This window comes from Pseudorca crassidens, chromosome 10, assembly GCF_039906515.1.
Source record: "Pseudorca crassidens isolate mPseCra1 chromosome 10, mPseCra1.hap1, whole genome shotgun sequence".
Taxonomy (NCBI): domain Eukaryota; kingdom Metazoa; phylum Chordata; class Mammalia; order Artiodactyla; family Delphinidae; genus Pseudorca; species Pseudorca crassidens.
Genome location: NC_090305.1, coordinates 41,194,958 through 41,215,923, shown reverse-complemented (window position 1 = coordinate 41,215,923; position 20,966 = coordinate 41,194,958). Strand labels below are relative to the sequence as shown.

Below are 20,966 nucleotides of genomic sequence, written 5' to 3'. Positions count from 1 at the left end.
GTGGCCTGTAGGTTAGAAAATGTGATAGAGGAAGTTAGATCATTTGGCAGCAACATGGACAAGAAATTGTTTCGACCAAGAAGAAATGATCGAGACAGACGGAAAATGGACACAAGGTAGGGGCTTACTGACCAAAAGTTTTATAAAATCCAGCTTGATGGAGACAGGAAGTGACCAAGAAAGACAGAAAGTGGCCATAGGATTGAAAAAAAAAAAAGAAACCCAACAGCAACAACCAATTGCCCTGAACAGAAGGATCCATAGATTAAGACTTTTGGCAAGGGAAGGCAGGAAGTAACGTTTTCAAGCAACAGATACATCTTATGTGAACAGAAAATGGAAAACCACTAATGGGAAGTAGCTCACAGACAAGAGATAACAATCAAAAACAACAGGAAGCGATTCTTGTAGCTCCCACTGGAAGTCAAGGATGGAAGAGGAGCTCCTTTCACTTACGGCTCCCAAGTGGGCTGTCTCCGCAGAGAGTGCAGGGCCAAGCTCCGTCTCCTCACGAAAATCGTCCCCATAGCCATAGGTGTAATCGTAGGGCCCTGCTGTGGGGTCTGTGCCACCCTCCCCATATTCCTCTGTCAGGAACCTGTCAGCTGTGGAGGGGACCTGGAGATCTGTCTGCTCCTTCCCGGGGATGGGGAGGGAGAGGGGTAGACGGGGGCATTAGGGCTGAGAGGAGGTTCTCCCTGGACCCCAGGGTGTGACAACTTCCAGCCCAAAGGTTTCTGAAGGGTAACAGGGACTGGAGTTTTCCTCCCAAGAGCAAGGGGAGCCGTTGTAGAGAAGGGGGATGGCCATCAGAGCCCCCCAATGTGGAGGGAGGTCCAGAAAATGGGCCCGGTTGGAAGAAATGATGGGTAACAAGAAGGGTGGCCAGAGGGCTGGACACAGAGTGGACAGTCCATGGACATAATAATCGATGAAAGAATCCAAGGAATGACCAAAGAAATGGATGGAAAGAGGGGCAGAAGAGGAAAAGTGACAGCATTGGACAGAAAATGGCTCCTGGGAACAGAAATATGACAGAAAGTAAAACCATTTGACACCAACAGGGAGAGGAAGTTCCTCCAGAATCAAAGAATAATGGCAGGAGACATGGACACTGGAGAAAAATGAAGGTTCTGAAAGAGGAAAGCAGACCGATAGGTCCGGAGTGACCGGGAGACAGAAGGACACGAATGGAGATGACAAAGAGCCCTCTGGCCAGAGGAGGGGCTGGTTCATCAAGATGACATGGGGCAAGGAGAGTGGGTAACAGACGCCCACCGACCCAGCTAGGGCGAGGGTGGGGGATGGAGTTACCTCCTCAGTGGGTGGCAAGGGGCGTGACTCCAGGTTTCCTTCCTCTTCACCTGGGGTGGGGTCCTAACCCCAGGGGGAAGGTGTGGGGAGAGGAGCACAGGGCGGGAGGAAAGGAGAGAGGTTAGCGGAAAGGGAGGCCAAGCAGCAGTTCATCCCCCGGGGGGCAGTGTCTGTCTGTGCTGGGGGGTGGGGGCAATCTCAGATCTTGCAGCCCCTTAGGAGGGGGGGACGCTTTGGGGAGAGTGAATCTCCGAAGTCACAGAGGTTTGGGGGCAGAGATCTGGATGCCCCGGCTCTACCTGCCGGTAACCGCTGCCTCTGGTCCTGGGGGGGGCCCGGGCAGTGAGGGGAGCTGCCATCCGAGCTGGGCGCCGGGAGAGGGGAGGCTGGCCCCGAGCTGGGCCAGAACCTCCACTTCGAGAGGGGAACGCCTGCCCAGCCGCTGATCTCTTGGCAGGTGGGGTAGGCTTTCGGGGAGGGGTCCGACGCCCCCTGGGGGGAGGGGGAGCCCTGTGGTTGGGGCTTGGAGGCCACTGCAGCAGAGAGACACGGGAGGGGGCAGTGAGGAAACGCCCACAGTCTAAATACAAGGTGGCTCTCCCCGCATGTGGGGAGGGGAGGAAGGTGTCATAGATGTTTGCAAGGGGTGGTGGAGGGGAACGGGAGAAGTCCCTCAAGTTTACCTGATAATCAGGGGTGGTCACCGTAGTCATCACGTCGTAATAGGGGAGCTCGTAGTCATAGTAGAGAGACTCAATGGACTGGGGTTAGGGAAGGGGCGGTGGGAATAGGTGGGAAGGGGGGGCAGGCAGGTGAGGAGGTGGCGTGGGAGTTGGGGATGAAAGGAGGGGTGGGAGTCAGGAGAGAGAAGGGGTGGTGGGAAAGGGGGGTGGGTCCCACACGTGGGACAGAAGCAGACGTGATTAAGAGATTGACCCTCCAATCTTCAGGCCACTGACCCCTGTCACTGTCAAGACTCCACCCAATTCGTACCCTCCCTTCCCTTCCACCCCCCCAGTCCCTTATCCAGCACCTCCTCGTGCAGGGGGCCAGAGAGAGGGCCCCCGTATCCACACTTGCACAGACCTACTCTACCTCCTACTCCTTCCCCTCTTCCCCTCCTGGTCTTACCATTTCAACTTTCTCCCTGTTTCTGTCTCTCCCCTCCTCTGCTCTCCCATCCTCCGTCCCCAGCTCTCACCCCCACCCTCCATGGTCTCGCAATCTCTTAATTCAAGGAAGGGGGATGGAAAGCCCAAGGGCACAGTCCCAGGAAGACTAGCAAAGGAGGAGACACAAGGAGGGGACACGGCTCCCAGCCACGAATTCTTCATGACGACTTTTTATTTTTAAATGAAAATAAAAAGGTTGATGAATGAGGACTGGGGGTGGGGGTGTGTGATGAGAATAGAGGGTACAGCTGGGGAGGGGCACAAGGGAGGGGAGAACAGGAGCCCAAAATAGGATGGGGAGCTCTGGGACATTGGGGCAATTCCCCTGGGGAGATGTGAGGGTGTCTTCCCTCCCTGGGACGTGCTGCAGTTTGGGGTTCACCAGCTCCCTCACCTGTCGCTGGGGTTCCTGGTTTTGTGACCTATGAAGTCTTGGTGGTTGCTGCTTCGGAGATCTCTGGGCTCTGTGAGACTGTTGTCTCTGAGGTCTCTCCCTCCAACCCCCCTCACACTCCAGCTCCTTCTGTTCACAGGATTCATAGGCAGCTTGCACCCCCGGAACGATGGCAAGCTCCTGAACATCACCCTACAAAGACAAGAGGAAGGGACACCAATGGAGGGAGGCAGAGTGGGCTTCCAAGAGACACAGGGTAGAGTCTGGGACACGGGGTCGGAGGCCAATCCGAGATAAGACTATATAATGGAGAAGGTCATTACCAGCCCTCCCATATGCACAGTGCTTTTCAGTTTTCAAAGGACCTTCTCATTCATAATCCCATTGAACCTTCACAACAACTGGACAGTTGGACAAGGATTGAAGTCAGTAGGACAAGGATCTTTATGCCTATTTTCCAAGCACATTCCATTCATAAAATTTCAAAGAGACAACGACTGGCCCAAGGTCACTCGAAGTGGTAGAATCAGGACTAGAATTCAAGCCTTCCAAGTGTAAGTTCAACTCTTGGCCTACACCCTGCCCATGTGGCCATGCATGAGCCTGTTCACAAGGGCTTCTGGAGACAGTGGCCCAACCTTAGTTGCTTTGACCTTCCAATGACAGCGACGATGAGAAGTCTCAGGATCTCTGGAAATGGGGGGAAGACAGTTCTGATTTCCAGTGGCATTTATTTGTGCCCACATGTGGTGATAAGCACACCCTGCATTGTATTCTAGTTTGGGGATACTGTCTCATCTCCACAGTGGAACTGGTAGTTCCTTGGGATGATAGAGATCTGATATTATTCTTCTGTGTTCTCCCTTAGTGTTGGGCCAGCAGGTGTTCAGAAAATGTTGACTGGCTGGGTGGGTGAATGGACAGATGGATGGCTGGATGGACAGATGGGTGGGTGGGTGGGTGGGTGAATGAGGGCTCGAGCACTTGACTGAATGGGAGCGTTGATGGATGGTGAATGTCTGTGTGGGTGGACTGGTGGGTCAATAAATGGGAGGTGCAGGGTAGATACCAACAGTGTGTCGGTAGATGGATGGAAGTGAAGAAATGGTAGGGTGGAGAGTGCGGTGGGTAAATGAGTTGCTAGCTGCATGCATGTATCCTATGCATGGGTAGACGGGGTGGGTGAGTGGATGGATGAGTGAATAGGTGGATGGATGGGTTAAAGAGGATGGATGGACAGAAGGATAGCTGAATAGATGGGTGGTTTACAGGAGGGAGTGACTGAGCAGGGGAAGAATGGGCAGGTGGGAGAATACAAGACTGAATGCTTGAGTGGGTGGGTGAGTGTGTGAATGGATACGTGGGTGAATAGATGTGAATAGATCTGCCGATGGATCAGTTGAAGGGATGGATGGATGGGTGGACTAATGAAAACTGAGTGACAGAATAAGTGACTGTGGACAATCCTGCCACATAAGTGGGCACCTAATTCTCCTACAGAAAAAAAAAATTAGCCCTGAAGATAGGAAATGGAAATATAAATTTATGAAAGGAAAAGTGAAGGGTAGGACATAGGAAGACAGAGTACTGAGGTCAGAAGGGGAGTGGATACAAGGCATAGGACCAGAAGTCACTCCTCTCTCTGGCTGCTCTGGTTACCTCAAAGACTTCTTCATCCAGGATCTGAGCACCAAAGATGATCACGCCTCGGGTGTCCAATACTGGATGAGCACTTCGGGGGAGGGGCCGGGTGACTCGCTTCTTGCAATCAATTATGAGGGTGACCGACTGGCCCTTCACAGCCACAGCCACACGGTGCCATCTGGTCATAGGGACAGGGAGGCGGGAGGTTCAAGCAACTGACTGAAGGGGGGAAAGTCAAGAGGGCTGAGCAGCCCTTGATGGAAGGGTTGACAAGTCAATGATAACAATAGTAGTAATCACAGTTAACTACCATGTACCGAGGGCTTACAATACACCAGGCACCATCCCATCACTTTCTCATTTGATTCTCACAGTTCTATTGTCCCTATTTTTCAGACATAGAAACCAAGGCTCAAAAAAGTCAAGGAACTTGCCCAAGGTACAAGCTAGTCCTACTTGCAAGGATTTAAACTCTAAAGCCCAAACTCTGGGCTAGAAGTGACTAGGCAGAAGTTTGGGCAGTGGGTAAGTGAGTGGTGGCCCACAGGGTCGGCAGGGTTTCCTAGATTAGGGCATGGGGGCTCTGCGGGCAGGGGCCAGAGGGGAGCTCCTGAAAGGGTAGGCCAGACAGGCCAGAGGAGCAAACTGACTTACTTGCCATCTGCTAGGCTGAGGCCTCGGAAGACGGGCTGAGCAGGAGGTTGAGGCCGTCCAGTCTGGTCCTCGTACAGGAAGCGGACAGGTTGGCCGAGCTCCAGGCCCAGTTGTCGGACACCCTGGGCACTATAGACAGTCAGGAGGGGAGCCTGGAGGCCAGGGCGGGTCCGGACAGCAGTCAGTAGAGAGAAGTCTTTGGGAAAGCCTCCTGGTACCGGAGAGACATACACAGGTGGAGTGAGAGGCAAAGCGAGACATTAACCCCTTCCCTTCTCGTGTCTGATCGCAGACCCTGCCCTGTGACCTCGGCCAACTTTCCCTCCTCCAGCGTGTCACCCATACCTGGGAAGAGCTGGCGGGTGGGTGCACTGAGCTGGGCGGGTCGGGACACTCGGTAAGCCACATCAGCTGGACAAATGCCTCTCGCCCTCCGGACACCGTCAGGGAGGGAGGGGAACCTCAGGGCCCACAGCACGTCCACAGGGGCTGCACCTGGGAGAGTCCACGTGGGTCAGGGGAAGGGACACACTCTCAGGAGGGCCCACACAGGGGACATTTGGGGTCTAGAGCTCAGCTTCCTGGGGCTCAAACTCCTTGGAAGATAAAAGTCACCTCTCCCTTACTTGCTCCTGAACGGGGCCTGAATGGATGGAAAACGAAAGTCACCTGGAAAAGGGCAGCGCTGAGCCGGTATTCAGCTCCCTGCCCACCACTGTCCCCGCCTCCCAGCCTCTGTCTCTGTCACTCCCTCCCTATCTCCGTCTTTCAGCCTATGAATCTCTCTCTATTCTCTCTTAACCTCTCCGTCCCAACTCTGCCTTCCCTTTACTCTAGCTCTGTCACGCTTACTCTCTCTGTCTCTGTATCTGTGGGTCTTTCTCTCTCCCCGGCTCTTCTGTCTTCCTCCGTTTCCCTCACACTCTACCCAACTTTTCCTTTCTCCCTCTCTTCCTCCCTTTCCGTGTCTCTTGGTCTCTGGGTCTCTGGCCTCAGTCCCATGTCTCCAGCATAAACAACATCTGGGCAAACGATCATCCTGGGCACGGGAGGTGCAGGGGGGCCACGAGGGAGGGAACAGAGAGGCAGCTCTGTGGGGAGGGGACTGCAAGCTGCTGGGGTTCCCGTGTTTGGGGAGGTGGGGACACCTCTGACCATACAGAGGAAGGAGATACAAGAAAGGGCCAACCCAGGAGCTGGTGCCCCTGGCTTGGGAGATGGGCTGGGGTGCAGGGGCGGGTGGGGAGCCTGAAGCTGCCACGCAGAGCCGGAGCAGGTCCAGGGCCTGGAGCCACACATCTGTGGATCCCATCAGGGTCCTTTGCCCAAAACCCGGGCAAGCTCCCCACACCTGGAACTTCGACCGTGCCCGCCCCGCCCCGCCCCCCCCCCCCCCCCCCCCCGCCACGGTCCAAAGATTCAAGGCTCGGGCCACCAGCCCTATCCCCCTAGAACTCGGCTTCTGAGGGTTCAAACTCCTGAGAAGACAGAGGTCGCCTCTTCCTCACTTGCTCCCCAATACACATACTTCTCACTCCATCAGCTCCATTGGAAAAATCCCAAAGAAAGTTCCAGCAAAACCCTCATAGAAGTGTGGGGCAGGGCAGGGGCCAGAGTGATCAGGAGAGCAGAGCTGGGTGGGGCGGGTGAGGTGGGGTGGGCAGGCAGAGAAAAGGCCCTTTGAGTCCAGGAGCCGGGAAACCACGGCCTTGCCCCCTCCCACCCCCCTGCCCTAGCCTGGACCCCACGTGTGGCAGCTCCGCAAACACCAACACACAAGGGCCGCTTTGAGAGACGAAGGGTAAGTGAGACAGAGACACAGAGACTCACAGAGACCCCAGGCCAAGGAGACCTCAGAGGGCCCCACCCTCCACCAAACCCCAGAAGAGCACAGTTCCATCCTATAGACAACCTACCCACAGGTCTGCCCACCCATCTTCCCACTTCAAGCTACATACGTGCCCCACTGTCTCTGGCCTCAATCTGCCCCAGTCTCCCCACTGGTGGCCCCATCACCCCCACCACTCTACCTCTGGCCCCCCAAACACCCCTTTCTTTACTCTGATGAATTCCACACTAACCTATTTCCCGCTAGAGTCCCACCTCTACCCACTCAACCCCCAAATAAGAGACAGTCATCTCAGCCATCCCCCTGCCTCCATGTTAAAGGTCCCCTTTTCTCCCTAAAAAAGACTCCTAGAGTCTACAGACATCCCACACTTCAATTTTCTGTCCCTGAGCCGCATGCTCCTCGTATCTTGAAAGTTCTTCCTTCTGTAATCTAATCTAATCCTTTATGCTGCTTTTCTGACCATCTTGTCTCCAAAGCAGAGAAGAAATGAATAGTCAAGTTATATGCAAATCAGCCTCCAGTGTTTCCACGGGGGGAGGGGGCTTGCTCCAGCCTGCCTAGTACCCAGGTACTCCCAGCCTCCTCCCCTCCAACATCAAACCCCCTCTCCTAGGAACCAGGACTTCTGGATCCTGGGAAAAAGAAGGAAAAGATTGGGATTGTGGATGCCAGGGTCCCAGGGGAGCCCGGCTGGCCAGAGGGGGAGGGGCGGGGCAGGAATGCAAAGAGTTGGCTCCTGCCTCAGACACCTGATCCTGGCCTGTCCAGCGGCCGTCCTGTTGGCAGCCAGCCCCAATGCTCCCCAGAGCCAGCCGCGTGGCAGCATCGAGGGCACGGGGAGGGGGAAGGGGATCCTGTCGGGGAAGCTGATGGGACAAATAGTACAGGTATCCCTTCTTTCTCTACTTTCGAGGCTCTGCTCTGACCAAGGATGCTCCCCCCCTCACCCCAGAGATACAGACAGAGAGACAGAAGACAGACATGCGCCTCTCACTCATCAACACTGGCATCTAGCCCTGACTCCAGCACCAGCTGGACCACAGTGGCCCTGCTGGAGGACCCCACCATCCAGCCCCACTCACCGCCCTCAGGTGATGCTCCGCCATTCAACCTTACCCGCCCTCCACCAGTCACTTCAAAGAGGGAAAGAGATCCCCACCCCGGCTCCAAGGATCCTAGGTGTCCTGCCCTCCAGTCTAGACCCCTGACCCCCCCAAATCCCATTCTTGGACCCAGAAGCTCCCCCCTGCTCCCCAGGCATCAGCTGTCCCCTGTCCCGAGGTGTGCGGAGATTCCGATGACCCAGGCGCTGGGACTCCCCTTACCTGCCCAGGCGTGGGCCGCGCTCAGGCCCAGCAACAGTGGTACCAGCAGGAGGAGGCGATGGCAGCGGCTGCACCGCTCCATAGCTGGCGCCCGGAACGCCAGGTCCCAGGGACCGCCGGAGGCGCCGGACACCCCGACGCTGGCAGGAGACAGCGAGCAGGCTCGCACGCCGGGGTCCCGGGGAAGTCGGAGGCTGCCGGGTGGCGACAGCTCTCAGTGACCCAGCTCCATGCAGCGAGGCGCCGTCGGGGCTCCGGCGCTGCTCCCTCCTCGGTGGCCGCCGCTCCTGTGTGTCCCCGGCCACCCCGGCAGCCCAGAGCCCCCACCCCGCTCCCGCCCCCGGCCCAGCCCCTGCCTCCAGCCGCCCGCCCACAGCCACCGAGGGAAACCCCACCCCCGATCTCCACCTGGTGTGGGGGTGCGAGTGGGAACCCTCCCTCGCTGACCCTCGGACTGCTCTCCTCTGCTTCTCGCAGAGACTCAGTGGCCTGTACCTTAGGATTCTCTTTTCGGGAACCCCAATATCTCTTCCCCAGTCTCTTTCTTTGGGGGGGCCCAGACGTCCAGTCACAACACCCCTTCTCGTTACTCCCCCTTGGGGGCCCAGAGCCCCCTTTCAGCAGAGTCTGGGGCGGGATTTACAGCACAGTGGGAGGGGAGAGGCGGACCTGGGGGTCGCTACCTCCCCTCACCCCGTCGGGTCTCCATAATTATTTCCCCTCTGCCCGGCCCGCCCGCTGTAATTACAGAGCCTGGCCCGGGGCACGGTATTTATAGACACGGCTATAGATAGCGACTGGGGACCTGCAACCGACGGCCGCGGGGAGCGGGGGTGGGGGGCGAGGCGGGAGGGCCGTTAGGGGGGAGGCCAGAGCCTGGACAGACCCACACACAGGCTAATCAGGTCCCAAGGGATGGAAGTAGGGGGACGACGTAACGGCGCCCGGGAGCCCAGGTGGAAAGGCACCCAGTGGAGAGGCGGGGGCGCGGGGGGCCGCCGACACTGGTTGGCAGAGTACGGGAAACGGGGTCACTCGGGGACGAGGCCGCCTCCAGGCGGGCAACACAGGAGTAAGCCGCGGCGCTCGGCGCCCAGTGCGCCCCCACGAGCGGGCACGGCGCCGGGTCTGCCCGGAGCCCGCGGCGCGGCCGGAGGGAAGCCCGGAGCGAGCCGAGGCGCCGCCGCCCGCTGGCGCTGGGGAGGGCGCCCGCGAACAAGGCGCCTTTGAGAGTCAGCCGCCCCCATCCCTCCGGCCGGCCCCGCCCCCAGGCTGGCACACCCTCTCCCCCCACCTCCGCGACAAAGCGCGCCTTGTGTCCCCCACCCTGCGCCCGCCTCCGAGGCCCCAGGGAACTTAGGCGGCGGCGGCGGCGTCCAGGGAGCCGGTCCGGAGCTCCCGACCGGATACCCTCCCACACGCGGCCCGGTGCGGCGCTGCCCCCACCCCTCATACAGTCACCTCAGTCCAGAAAACAGCGATTTTAATTTGAAAGCGATTTTATGTGAGTGAAAGAGAGGGTAAAGGAACCCCGGAGAGAAGAGCCGCAGGGCAAAAATCATGCAGCCCCATCACCCCATCTCTGCAGGCGGGCCATCTCCCCTCAGTTCTGAGGCCAGGAGCCTGTGTCCCCAGCCTACAAGGTGTGTGCCCCGGGCTGGGGGGAGAGCTGGGAGGGGAAGGGTCTGAGGACTACTCACCAAGCCACTTCCCCCCACCCCGCCCTCACAGCCCAGGCCCCTTCCCCAAGCCAGACGGAAAGAGTGGGGGAGGGGGCTGGGAAGGCCAGTGCTGAAGAGCCAGCCCCGCAGACCACCTCAGGGCCCTGCCTTTCCCGAACACCACCTCCACCACTGGCATTTCTTAGTCAACCTGGGAAAGTACAGTACTTCTTTGAGTCTAACTGCAAGTCTCTATCCTCAGAGAAAATTAAAAATAGCACATGGGTTCCTACATCTCCACCCGCCCCTCAGCCACCACCACCTTTTTCTTTTTCAGCCTGACAGCAGGTGAAGCGTGAGAGGGGGCTCTGGACATGGGACAGCGACAGGGCCCCTCCTTATCCCAGAGAAGCCCCCATCTGCCAGGCTTGGTTGGAGGAAGGCCTGTCAGAGCCTTACTCCCATGTCCATCCGTTTGGGGGGGCCTGCCCCCCAATATCCATCTCTGTGGGAGTTCCCATTTCCATTCTTCAGATGGGGGGCTAAGTGAAGCAAGACGAGAAGGAAGCCAGGTCCTGGGAGCAAGGCCAGTGCTCTGTGCTGGGCGAAGGAGAGGCCGTTCCAGGCCAGGGGTAAGAAAGCACCCCCAGATCATGGCAGAGCCAGACAAATTCAGAGACTCAAGGCCACTGAAGGGAGAGGTCCAGCCCTCAAAGTGGTCTGGGGTCCCCTCTGACTTGGGATGCCAAGCAAACCCTTGCAGGGTTTAGGGACCCCCCGTTGGAGGTCTCCGTTCTGCCCTATGCTCCTCACCCCACCAAGATTCTAGGAACATCGTCCCTCCCCACCCTGCCCCAAGGCTCAGAGTCCCTTGCCCATGTGCCCTCCTCAAGCGTGAGGAACACCACGTCTGGGTGTGGGCTCAGGCCAGCTGGTGGGGAGCCTCAAGCATCTCCATGAGGAAGGTGTCGATGGGAGTGTCGCCAATGAGCTTGAAGAAAAACAGATGCTCTAGACACTTAAGGCCTATGGACCTGAGAGCAGGAAGACGCAAGAGCAGCTTGGCAAACCTGAGGAGGGAATGGGAGACATGGAGTGAGAGCTAGAGCCACATGGCACTACCCCCACCCCAGCAGGAGCCTCGGTTCCCACAGCCCCTCAGCCCCACAGCGCCTTCTCACCGGCCCTGCTGCTCAGGGTACTTCTGTTTGCAATAGGTCTCCAGGGACGCGTACACTTTCTCCCGCAGGACCTCTACCTCGCTGGGGTTGGAGAGGCCCTTGGCATCTGGGATGGCAGGGAAGAGAGGAGGAAGAGGAAGGAGGGCAAATCAAATCAGGACAAATGTGGAGGTGTGGCCCACACGATGTCCCTTTTGGGCCCCACCTACACGCCCTTCACCAGATGCCTGGCAAGGGAAGCAGGGCACAATGGGTTTGAGAGATGGGGTTGCAAAGGGAATGTTATCAGCAGATGTGGGTTCTTCTTTGTCAGCTGTGAGATTTCTAGGTTGAGGGGGATAGCTGGGTAACTTAGGAGTCTCCGAAGAAGAGGAGGCTCCAAGGCTGCCTTGGTCTTGAGAGACGGGGGTAATCCTCCTCTTACCTGGATTGAACAGAATGATTGCCCTCAGGCAGCCAAGTTCTGTCTTGTCCATCCTCATGTCACGCATTTTGGACACTAGCTCTGTCAGCACCCTGGAGAGGGACCTGCAGGTCACTCAAAGGTCACAGCTCAGCCAGCCTTGGACACGGACCAGCCTATAGCCCCACCCCCTCGACCGACAGGCCAGCCCAGCCGAGGGCCACTGACCGATCAAAGATGGCTCCCACGCCTGCGGAATGGGCTGAGTTGCGGTGCACGTGAAGACCTGTGGCGAGGAGGATGCCGTCTCGGACATCGATGGATCGGTGAGAGAAGGAGGCAATGAGGAGCTCATTCCAGCCTGGGGGTGGGGGGCGGCAAGGGTGACGAGCCAGGGATCAGGCCATGGGATTGAAAGCACATCAGGGGAAGAGAAGAAGGGGTGGCGAGGTCAATGAGACTGGCTCTCTGAGTATGCAAGGTAAGGCCGCTGGGGTCCCTGAAGGTCAGGAGGTCCAAGAGGGGTCAAATGACAAGAGATTCAAGGAGTCCAAGGTCACTGACCTGCCCGTAGCAGTATGACCTGGTCATCCAGAGGCAAGGAGGAAAAGTGTGGGATCCTCTTTGCCCACTCAACAAGTGTGAAGAGCTGTTTGTCAGCTGCCTGGCAGATGTTAGTCACAGGATCGTTTGGCTGCAGGGGAGGAGGGGTGAGAGTTATAGAAGGTTTGGAAGTACACTGGGAGCCCCCCCAACCCCATAAGAGGCTTTTGACACCCCCTCCTTATTTGTAGTCTCTCTTCAAGCCCCATCTGAACCAATTCCTCCTCTTCTAGCATTCAGGAAAAGTTATTAATTTGGGACTTGCCTGTGGTTCTGTGAGTGGATTGTTTTGGGAGTGGGGACGGAGGATGCTATCACGCCTACCTCAGATGTCTAAGAGACCTTGTTTGGCGGCACTTCCGGTCCGGCAGTGTTAGATGGGTTGTGAGGGGAAGGGAGGGGAGGGGGAGGTAGAACAGACCTAGACTCCCGCCTCCCCACCCCCATCAGGAAGAAGAGTAGATTGACCCCAGCACTCACGCTGCTGCCGCTACCCGCCGTTCCCCCAGGACCCTCAACGCCCTGGTCACTCTTCTGCTCCACAGCAAGCTCTGCCTCCAGGATCCTGTCCACGGGCATCTCCTCGGGGGCTCCCCCAGCCCCCTCCCCATCCCCATCCTTGTCCTTCCCCCGCTGACGCTCCTCCTGAACCGCTGAAGGAGAAGGAGGAAGGAGAAAAAAGTAGAAAGTCAGCAGCCAGCCATGAGGAGATTCCAAAATGTCCTTAGGGTCTTATCAGGGTCTCATGGCCCTTAGGAGATATTTATAGAAATTGGGGAAGTCACTGGAAACCATGGCAGATTTGTGGCAGTCCAGAAGCAGGACTTATAAAAGAACAGATAAATAAACCCAGAAGAAGTAAAAGGGTGGGTAAAGGAATTACGGAGAAAGCTAGCATTTAAACTGAGAGCCTACTATATACTAGGAAACGTGCCAAGCACACTTTCACGTTCACTCAAGTATCATAACGACCCTGTGAGCTCTTGACCCCATTTTTAAAAATAACGATTTGGGGGCAGTTCATTAAACAGCTTGCCCAAGTTCACACAATACATAGCAAGTCGTATGTCCAAATCTAAGCGTGCCTGATGGCAAATCTGGTGCTCTTCTGACTCAACAAAAAAGCAGGAAAAGGAGCACTGGCCTGGGTCTTCAGAGGTGTGGCTTCTGATCCAAGACCTGCCACTCTTTTGTTGCATGACCTTGGGAAAGCCAGGCTTCAGGCTCATCTTCTCTAAAATGAGGGATGTGACCAACATATACTCCCTAAAGTATCTCTCTCAGAATTCCAGAATCAAGCTTAAGAAGAAAAGATAGAGATTAAAAAAAAAAAAAGAAGCAGCAGCAGCCCTGAGGTCTTCAGTAAAGGCTGCAGCTTAAGAGGGTAGAGTCCCAGAGTTTGGAAGAGAGAACACAGATAATAGGGAGATGGAGACCAGAGTGGAAGCACTTGGTCAAAATGAGGAAGAATTACTCAGGTTAGAGAAGGGGAGCTAGAGAAACCCATCATGGGGAAGGAAAACTTATCCTACCCTAGCACCAGACCAGGGAGGGGTCAGAGGGGCAGAGGCCACAGAAGCAGAACCATTAAGAAGGAAACTCAAGGCACCAGGTCAAGGTACCAGAGAGGAGGGCTGATGAGCAGGGGAGAGGGAATCAAATATCGCCCTCTGGAGGAGAGAGAGGAGTCCAGCCTTCCTAAGAGGTATAGTCCCTGCAGTCTTCCCTCCCCCTCCTCCCTCTCCTCCCACAGGGTAGACTGGGAGGCCTGGGTAGGGCAGGCTCTTACCCTCCCTCTTCATGCCGGTGGCCAGGCACTTCTGATAGCGGCAGTACTGACAGCGGTTCCGCTGGCGCTTATCCACCGTGCAGTCCTTGTTGTCCCGGCACGAGTAGGTCAGGTCCTTACGGATGGTGCGCTTGAAGAAGCCTTTGCAGCCCTCACAGCTGTAAACCCCGTAGTGTTTGCCTGCGAGGGGACAGGAAGAGCAGTAAGATTGCACGTAGACCCTGTGCCACTAGGACTCTTGCCCACCTCCCCCCAGCAAATTTAGTTGAAGTCTGCTCTGTGTTTGCCAAAGAGAGAGATGGGGAACCAGGACATGAGGCATGATCCAGTCCCACTCTTCTCACAGTTCGAAAACCCTATGCCAGCCCCCTCTTCCCTCTGACCACCCCCCCACACCAAATCTGAGCTGCAGGGTCCTTAACTCTCATCAGACCTCCCCCAGCTCACTTGCTCTAACCAAACCTCAAGAGCCCCTGGGAATCCCACAGGTGATGGTAAATGGTACACGCTCTCTTCCTCTCTGCTGGTCCTCTGAGCCCCATACCTGAGCTTCGGTCCCCGCAGATTGCACATAGCCGTTTGCCAGCCCCAGGGCCACCTGGAGGGGGTGGACAGTGCAGGCCCCGGACCCCTAAGACTGGTGGCTTCACATCTTCAGGGGGGCCAGACCCACCCCCAGGGAGCGACACTGTTGAGTTAATCTGGGTTGGGGGAAATAGGGAAGTCACAGGGAGACTCATTGGGAAGGATAATCTCTCAGAGGGGAGGGACATCATTCCCTACCACCTAGGCAGGGCCCTGCATTGCACGTTACAAAGGACATTATTTACATTGCAGTGCCCAGGAAGGGCCACCCCTGGAGTACAACCCCGAAGAGATGAGACATAAAGGTCCCCCTGAAATTGTGCAACACAGTGGCCCTGAAGGGCTTGTATTTCAGAATGGTAGATGGAACCAAAAGGGCGAAAAATCACTGATATATGAAAGGGACATCAAGAATAGCTGGGTTCTTTTACAGGGTTGGGGAGGAGGCGTGCACTGAAAGCTCAGTCACCTCAAGAAATGCCAGGGGTCACACAAGGACCACAGGCCTGGAAGGTCAGTGGGCCATGGGGAAGTTCACACAAGGATCTAGGCCACCAGGAAAACAAGGAAATGAAAATGGAGAGGCAGTAAGTGGGTTACAACCTCTCACCTGGGGACTGCTGACAGGCCCGGAGAATCCTGGGGGAGCTGGAGGGGGCAGACCAGGGGACCCCATAGAAGAGCTGATGACCGGGAAGGGGGAGCCCAGTGGCGGGGGTGGCATCGGGGGTGGGGGTGGAGCCCCAGAGCCTCCAAGGGATGCAGCTGCTGAAGGGGGTAAGGGTGGCCCCGGAGGAGAAGGGGGAGCGGCCCCCTGGGGAAGGGGATTTGGAGAGGAACTGTCTGGGCTTCGGGAGTCTGGTGAGGGGTACACACAGGCACAGACACACACAGACAGAAGAGACAAAAAGAGAAAATGAGTCTTCGATCATCCAACCGGAGCCTTTAATTCTCTCTCTGATCCCCCCACCGCGCCCCCACCTCACCCCACCCCTTCCCAAGTCCAGAGGCACCCTGCTGTCAAACAACGGCTTAACTCCTAATCGTGGTGAGAGAAGGGGGCTGACAGAGGAGGATCGTTCGGGTGAGGCAAATTCCAAACAATGCATTTGGTCACCCCAAGCCAGACGCATCTCGTGTGGGTGGGGCAGCACGTGGGGTGGACCAGTCAGCCCCTCCACTCCCAGCTCGTAGCCAGAACGTGCAGGGAAAAGAGATAGGCAGAAGAGACCCCTCCTAGGACACAGAATTTGCCTTCAAACGTCCAGAGTCCTCAATCTCGAGGACTAGTGCCCCACGCCTTGGACCTCCGTAGTGCAGGGCCTCGAGCGGCCACCGCTAGGAGAGCGGAAGCTCCCCCTCCCCGCCCCGCCCCGGGGGGAGGGCACTAAGGCCCTCGGGAGGGAGGGGACGCGTGTTTACAAACAAGGGGGCGGGAGCGCCTGGGAAAGAACACCAGGGGAGGGGGGGGAAGGGATTGCTGATAACGCGGTCACTGGCTTGCCGGTCCGTCCGCTAGGTCACTCACCCCGCCCGCTGTCGCCCATCCCGTCCCGTCCAGCCTCCCCCGGCTCCGGCTCCGGGGTTTGTTGTTCTCCGGCTGCCACCGCCGCCGCCGCCGCCGCCGCTGCTGCTGCGGGATCCAGCCAGGGCCGTCGCCGCCGCCACCGGGACGCGACCCCACAATGCATTTCTTTTCGCACCCCCACCGGCCCACACTGCCCTGCGGCATGCCGCTGGGGGAGGAAGGGCGGGCGAGCAGCCCAAGACATGATTCCTGGCTGAGTGTAGGAATACCGAAGAGGTACCAGGGATTCCCAAGGATTGATCGTTGGACTAGCTGAGCACGAGGAAGCCCCAGAGAAAAAGTCTCTGGCCTTAACCGGGTCGAATTAAGCGCTTCGCTCTGCTCTGTAGCAAAATGACAGCGCCGATGTGGCAGCCATCTTGGTATAGACGGGAAGTCTCCGCGCTAGTTCCCGCCTCCTCGTCTGGTTGGAAACGGAGGAGGCGGTCTCCTCCCGCCTGTTAACCCGCCTAGCCCAGCGTCCCCTCAAATAACCTCCACACCCGCGCATGCGCGCCAGGGCTAGACGGCTTCACCACTACCGGAGTGCCGCCATATTGGTAAAGGTACTGGGACCAAGGTAGAACGGAACTCCCTGTTCTCGCGGGAGCTAGAGGCGGGACTGCCACGTCCGAGCAAACCGGGAAAGGAGAGGATCCCGGAGCCGGTGAGAATTCCCTGTTTTTCCCTACCGTCCTTTTCAGGCCTTTTTCTTCATTTAGTGGGTCATAGAGACGAGGGCGCAGAGAGTCCATATAGTGGAGGATCAAAGCCTAGAGCGGTGTCCTGGGGGCCCTGCATCAGGGATGGGGTTCCGGATAAAGAAAACGAGTCTTGGGAACAATGTGGGTGGGGACAGGATGGAATGGGGAAGCAGCCCATAGAAGTGGACGGAGGGCGCGAACGGAGTAGAGCGGACCCCGCATAGGTATAGAGTTGAGGGTCAAGTGGAGTCACTATCTCTGTCCCTCTGGTCAGCGTGATGGCCAGAGGCCTGGGGGCCCCCCACTGGGTGGCCGTGGGACTGCTGACCTGGGCGGCCTTGGGGCTGCTAGTGGCCGGACACGGGGGTCATGGCGACCTGTACGAAGACCTGCACGAGGACTTCCAGGGCCACAGCCACAGGCACTCACATGAGGATTTCCACCATGGACACAGCCATGCCCCTGGCCACACTCATGAGAGCATCTGGCATGGGCATACCCACGGTCACGACCATGGACATTCGCATGAGGATTTGCACCATGGCCATAGTCATGGCCACTCTCATGAGAGCGTCTACCACCGAGGACATGGACATGATCATGAGCACAGCCATGCAATCTATGAGGAGTCTGGGGCTCCAGGCATCAAACAGAACCTGGACACTGTCACTCTCTGGGCCTATGTGAGTCCCCCGGGGATGGGGCAGAGGGGGACTGGTTCGGGATTGTTGGGAAACCCCACACCACTTGACCCCTGACTCTCCCTCGCCAGGCACTGGGGGCCACAGTGCTGATCTCTGCAGCTCCATTTTTCGTCCTCTTCCTTATCCCCGTGGAGTCAAACTCCCCTCGGCACCGCTCTCTGCTCCAGATCTTGCTGAGTTTTGCTTCGGGTGGGCTCTTGGGAGATGCCTTCCTGCACCTCATCCCTCATGCTCTGGGTAAGTGATCTCTAGCTTCTACCTTAAATCTTAATGTATTTCATGCTTTGGACAAGAGGGTTCTTTCCCCTTTGTGATCCCTGACCTTCCAATATTCTCCCAAATATACACCCCTTGGTTGGGGTATTTCCTCATCTGGCTTTGTCTCTCCCTTCCTCCAGAACCTCATTCTCACCACCCTCTGGAGCAGCCTGCACATGGACATTCCCACAGTGGTGAGGAAGGGGCAGGTGAAGACGTGGGGTTGGGGTGCAGGGGAAGGTCTGTGCCTCCCTATTCTTCTCTTGTGCTTGGGGAGGAAGAGTCTGAAATCAAAATCTCCCTTAATGTCTCAATGTATCCATTCCTAGGGCAGGGCCCCATTCTGTCTGTGGGACTGTGGGTCCTCAGTGGAATTGTCGCCTTTCTCGTGGTGGAGAAATTTGTGAGACATGTGAAAGGAGGACATGGACACGGACATGGACACGCTCACGGTCACACACATGGAAGACAGGGTGAGCCCAGGAACAACCTTCCTGAAAGCCACCTTGCCATCTCTGAATCTCCTCATTTTATGTTTCTTAGGTGGGAGAAGGCTACCCTTATGAGGACATATTGGCAAATCTCTGTTCTCCACTCTTACCAACTCCTTTCTTCCCTCAGGGCGTCCTTCAAAGGAGAAACAGAGCTCAGAGGAAGAAGAAAAGGAAGCAGGGGGGTCGAGGAAAAGCAGAGGAGGGAGCACAAGGCCCAAAGACAGGCCAGTGAAACCTCAGAACTCTGAAGAGGAAAAAGCAGGTTCAGGTGAGGGCCAGCGTTGCATACGCTTGGGCAAGGGGCATCATCATGAATCACATGGAACAGCACTATGGGTGATCACAGGTGTCTGGAAAATACTGAGGCTGGATGTGATGTGGTCTCTAGGAGGCTGATCAGGGCTGAGACTAGGGGTGATGAATACCTCTAATCGTTTAATCTTCCTTTTCTCCTGTAAAAGACCTACGTGTATCGGGGTACCTGAATCTGGCTGCTGACCTGGCACACAACTTCACGGATGGTCTGGCCATTGGTGCTTCGTTTCGAGGGGGTCGGGGACTGGGGATCCTGACCACAATGACTGTTCTGCTACATGAAGTGCCCCATGAAGTCGGGGACTTTGCCATCTTGGTCCAGTCTGGCTGCAGCAAAAAGCAGGTTGGTGAAGGTGTGCACCAAACATGGTTGCCTCAAGCCTTTTATCCCCCGCTAACCCACCCCAAACCCAGACTGCCACCCGTTAGTTCCGAACAAGTTGTACTACAGGTATACCTCGTTTTATTGCACTCCTTTATTACACTTAGCAGATATTGCGTTTTTTACAAATTTATAGCAACCCTGCTTCAGCAAGTCTATGGATACAATTTTTCCAACAACACTAGTTTACTTCATGTCTGTGTCACAGTTTGAGTAATTCTTGAAACATTTCAAACTTCGTTATTATCATACTTGTTACGTTGATCTGTGATCAGTGATCTCTGATGTTACTATAGCAAAAAGATTGCAACTTGTTGAAGGCTTACATGATGGTTAGCATTTTTTATCAGTAGAGTATTTTTTTTGTGTGTGGTACGCGGGCCTCTCACCGCCGCGGCCCCTCCCGTTGTGGAGCACAGGTTCCAGACGCGCAGGCCCAGTGGCCATGGCCCACGGGCCCAGCCGCTCCGAGGCATGTGGGATCTTCCCGGACTGGGGCACGAACCTGCGTCCCCTGCATCGGCAGGCGGACTCTCAACCACTGCGCCACCAGGGAAGCCCTCGGTAGAGTATTTTTTAACTAAGCTACGTACATTGTAGGCATAATGCTACTGCACACTTACAGGATAGTGTAAATATATGCATTGGGAAACCAAAAAAATTCATGTGACTTGCTTTATTGTGATGCCCTGGGACTGAACTCACAATATCTCCGAGGTATGCCTGTATTGTTAACAACAGATCCTCTAGAAACGAGGGGGAAGAAGTTCTGTTTCTTTGTCTTGTAGCTCAGTAGTTCTTGAACTGTGGTCCATAGCCATCTGAATGTTTTATGGGGGTCTTTCACACCATGCCCCTGACCCTGACCTATTGAGTCAGAAGGTCTGTGGAAAGGACCTCTTTGATCTAAGATTTTTCAGAAAGTGTCTATTCTAGATCCCCTTCTTTTTGCCTTACTATTTAGTTTCTAAAGACATGCATCTTATCCATGTACACTTATACCCCTCCAGCCATATGTAAACCACTGATAACCTTTAGATGTTGGTGAGTGCCTCTCTCTCTCTTTTCTGCCCACCAGGCGATGCGTCTACAACTACTGACGGCAATAGGGGCACTGGCAGGCACAGCCTGTGCCCTCCTAACTGAAGGAGGGGCAGTGGGCAGTGAAGTTGCAGGTGGCACAGGTCCTGGCTGGGTTCTGCCATTCACTGCAGGTGGCTTTATCTATGTAGCAACGGTGTCAGTGTTGCCTGAGCTGTTGAGGGAGGCATCACCATTGCAATCACTTCTGGAGGTGCTGGGGCTGCTGGGGGGAGTTTTCATGATGGTGCTGATTGCCCACCTTGAGTGAGAGGTGGGGTAAACCAGCCCCACCCCAGCCCCAAAGCTCTAGCCTCTAAACCCTCCAGGTCAGGGGTCTGTGGAAGTTGGGGGACATCTGCCAAAGGAGGGAGTTGTGTCCTAGGGAGGTGGCAACTTTGTCTTGAAAGCTATCAAGATTTGGCAGTCTTACAGGGGCTGCAGAGGTGAGAATGACAGCCCGGGGGACCATAGTGTTGGGCATGTGCTGACCATGTTGTTGGGTTTGGGGACTAAGTGGGGCCATGAAGAAGGCTGGAAGAGAGAGGAGTCACGGCAACCTACCCCATATCCCCCACCCCACCTATTCACAGAGGACCAAGCTGCCACACACTGGCTTCTCCAGGGTCCACCTCCCTCTCTCCCACCGGTTGGTGGAAACTCCAGGGAAGACCAGAGCCCTGAAGTGGGTAGCAGAAGTCGGGGATAAACATCAATCGTGTGTCCTGATTTGGGAGTTATTGCGGGGGGAGGGGGGCTAGTTGCTACTCTCATGGCCTGATTTTTCTTTTGTTTGTATTCTTTTATATCACTGTTTGAATGGGGAAGGAGGGGTGGTGACCGTAAATAAAATCCTTGGATCTTCCGCTCCACGCGCAGTCTTTG

The 20,966-nt window shown here is 56.3% G+C and overlaps 3 protein-coding genes and 1 long non-coding RNA gene across 15 annotated transcripts in view; 2 read left to right on the top strand and 2 right to left on the bottom strand.

The window, feature by feature from the left end:
- The window catches only part of COL11A2 (collagen type XI alpha 2 chain), a 28,242-nt gene extending 19,606 nt beyond the window's left edge, over nucleotides 1–8,636 (bottom strand). The window contains exons 1-8 of one of the 5 annotated variants that reach the window (XM_067753369.1): nucleotides 8,356–8,636; nucleotides 5,524–5,673; nucleotides 5,179–5,389; nucleotides 4,540–4,702; nucleotides 2,881–3,072; nucleotides 1,998–2,075; nucleotides 1,315–1,377; nucleotides 457–636 (exon numbers count right to left, since the gene is read on the bottom strand). In XM_067753369.1, the coding sequence (XP_067609470.1) occupies nucleotides 457–636; nucleotides 1,315–1,377; nucleotides 1,998–2,075; nucleotides 2,881–3,072; nucleotides 4,540–4,702; nucleotides 5,179–5,389; nucleotides 5,524–5,673; nucleotides 8,356–8,437 (1,119 nt within the window). In that variant the 5' untranslated portion in view covers nucleotides 8,438–8,636. The remainder of the gene's footprint in view (nucleotides 1–456; nucleotides 637–1,314; nucleotides 1,378–1,997; nucleotides 2,076–2,880; nucleotides 3,073–4,539; nucleotides 4,703–5,178; nucleotides 5,390–5,523; nucleotides 5,674–8,355) is intronic. The other 4 variants (XM_067753371.1, XM_067753370.1, XM_067753373.1 and 1 more) reach the window with 4 other exon arrangements.
- Nucleotides 1–20,966, top strand: part of LOC137232136 (uncharacterized) — a 100,181-nt gene that overhangs the window by 39,342 nt on the left and 39,873 nt on the right. The window lies entirely within an intron of this gene.
- RXRB (retinoid X receptor beta) lies at nucleotides 9,822–16,555 on the bottom strand. 6 transcript variants are annotated; one of them, XM_067753376.1, is made up of 10 exons: nucleotides 16,106–16,551; nucleotides 15,188–15,435; nucleotides 14,537–14,693; nucleotides 13,993–14,172; nucleotides 12,684–12,856; nucleotides 12,165–12,294; nucleotides 11,829–11,961; nucleotides 11,622–11,725; nucleotides 11,198–11,303; nucleotides 9,822–11,086 (listed from the first exon to the last, which is right to left on the bottom strand). In XM_067753376.1, the coding sequence occupies exons 1-10, from the start codon at nucleotides 16,347–16,349 to the stop codon at nucleotides 10,939–10,941; spliced, it is 1,623 nt and encodes a 540-aa protein (XP_067609477.1). In that variant the 5' UTR covers nucleotides 16,350–16,551; the 3' UTR covers nucleotides 9,822–10,938. The 6 variants fall into 6 exon arrangements, with proteins under 6 accessions (XP_067609477.1, XP_067609478.1, XP_067609480.1 ...); XM_067753377.1 differs by having other exon boundaries at nucleotides 11,622–11,713; XM_067753379.1 differs by lacking the exon at nucleotides 15,188–15,435 and having other exon boundaries at nucleotides 16,106–16,550.
- SLC39A7 (solute carrier family 39 member 7) lies at nucleotides 16,675–20,953 on the top strand. Of its 3 annotated transcripts, XM_067753381.1 has the most exons (8): nucleotides 16,675–16,811; nucleotides 17,123–17,531; nucleotides 17,621–17,789; nucleotides 17,951–18,019; nucleotides 18,140–18,283; nucleotides 18,432–18,572; nucleotides 18,766–18,962; nucleotides 20,080–20,953. In XM_067753381.1, exons 2-8 carry the CDS (start codon nucleotides 17,127–17,129, stop codon nucleotides 20,350–20,352), a joined length of 1,398 nt encoding a protein of 465 aa, XP_067609482.1. In that variant the 5' UTR covers nucleotides 16,675–16,811; nucleotides 17,123–17,126; the 3' UTR covers nucleotides 20,353–20,953. The 3 variants fall into 3 exon arrangements, with proteins under 3 accessions (XP_067609482.1, XP_067609484.1, XP_067609483.1); XM_067753383.1 differs by having other exon boundaries at nucleotides 16,752–17,269; nucleotides 17,637–17,789; nucleotides 17,951–18,004; XM_067753382.1 differs by having other exon boundaries at nucleotides 16,752–17,531; nucleotides 17,951–18,004.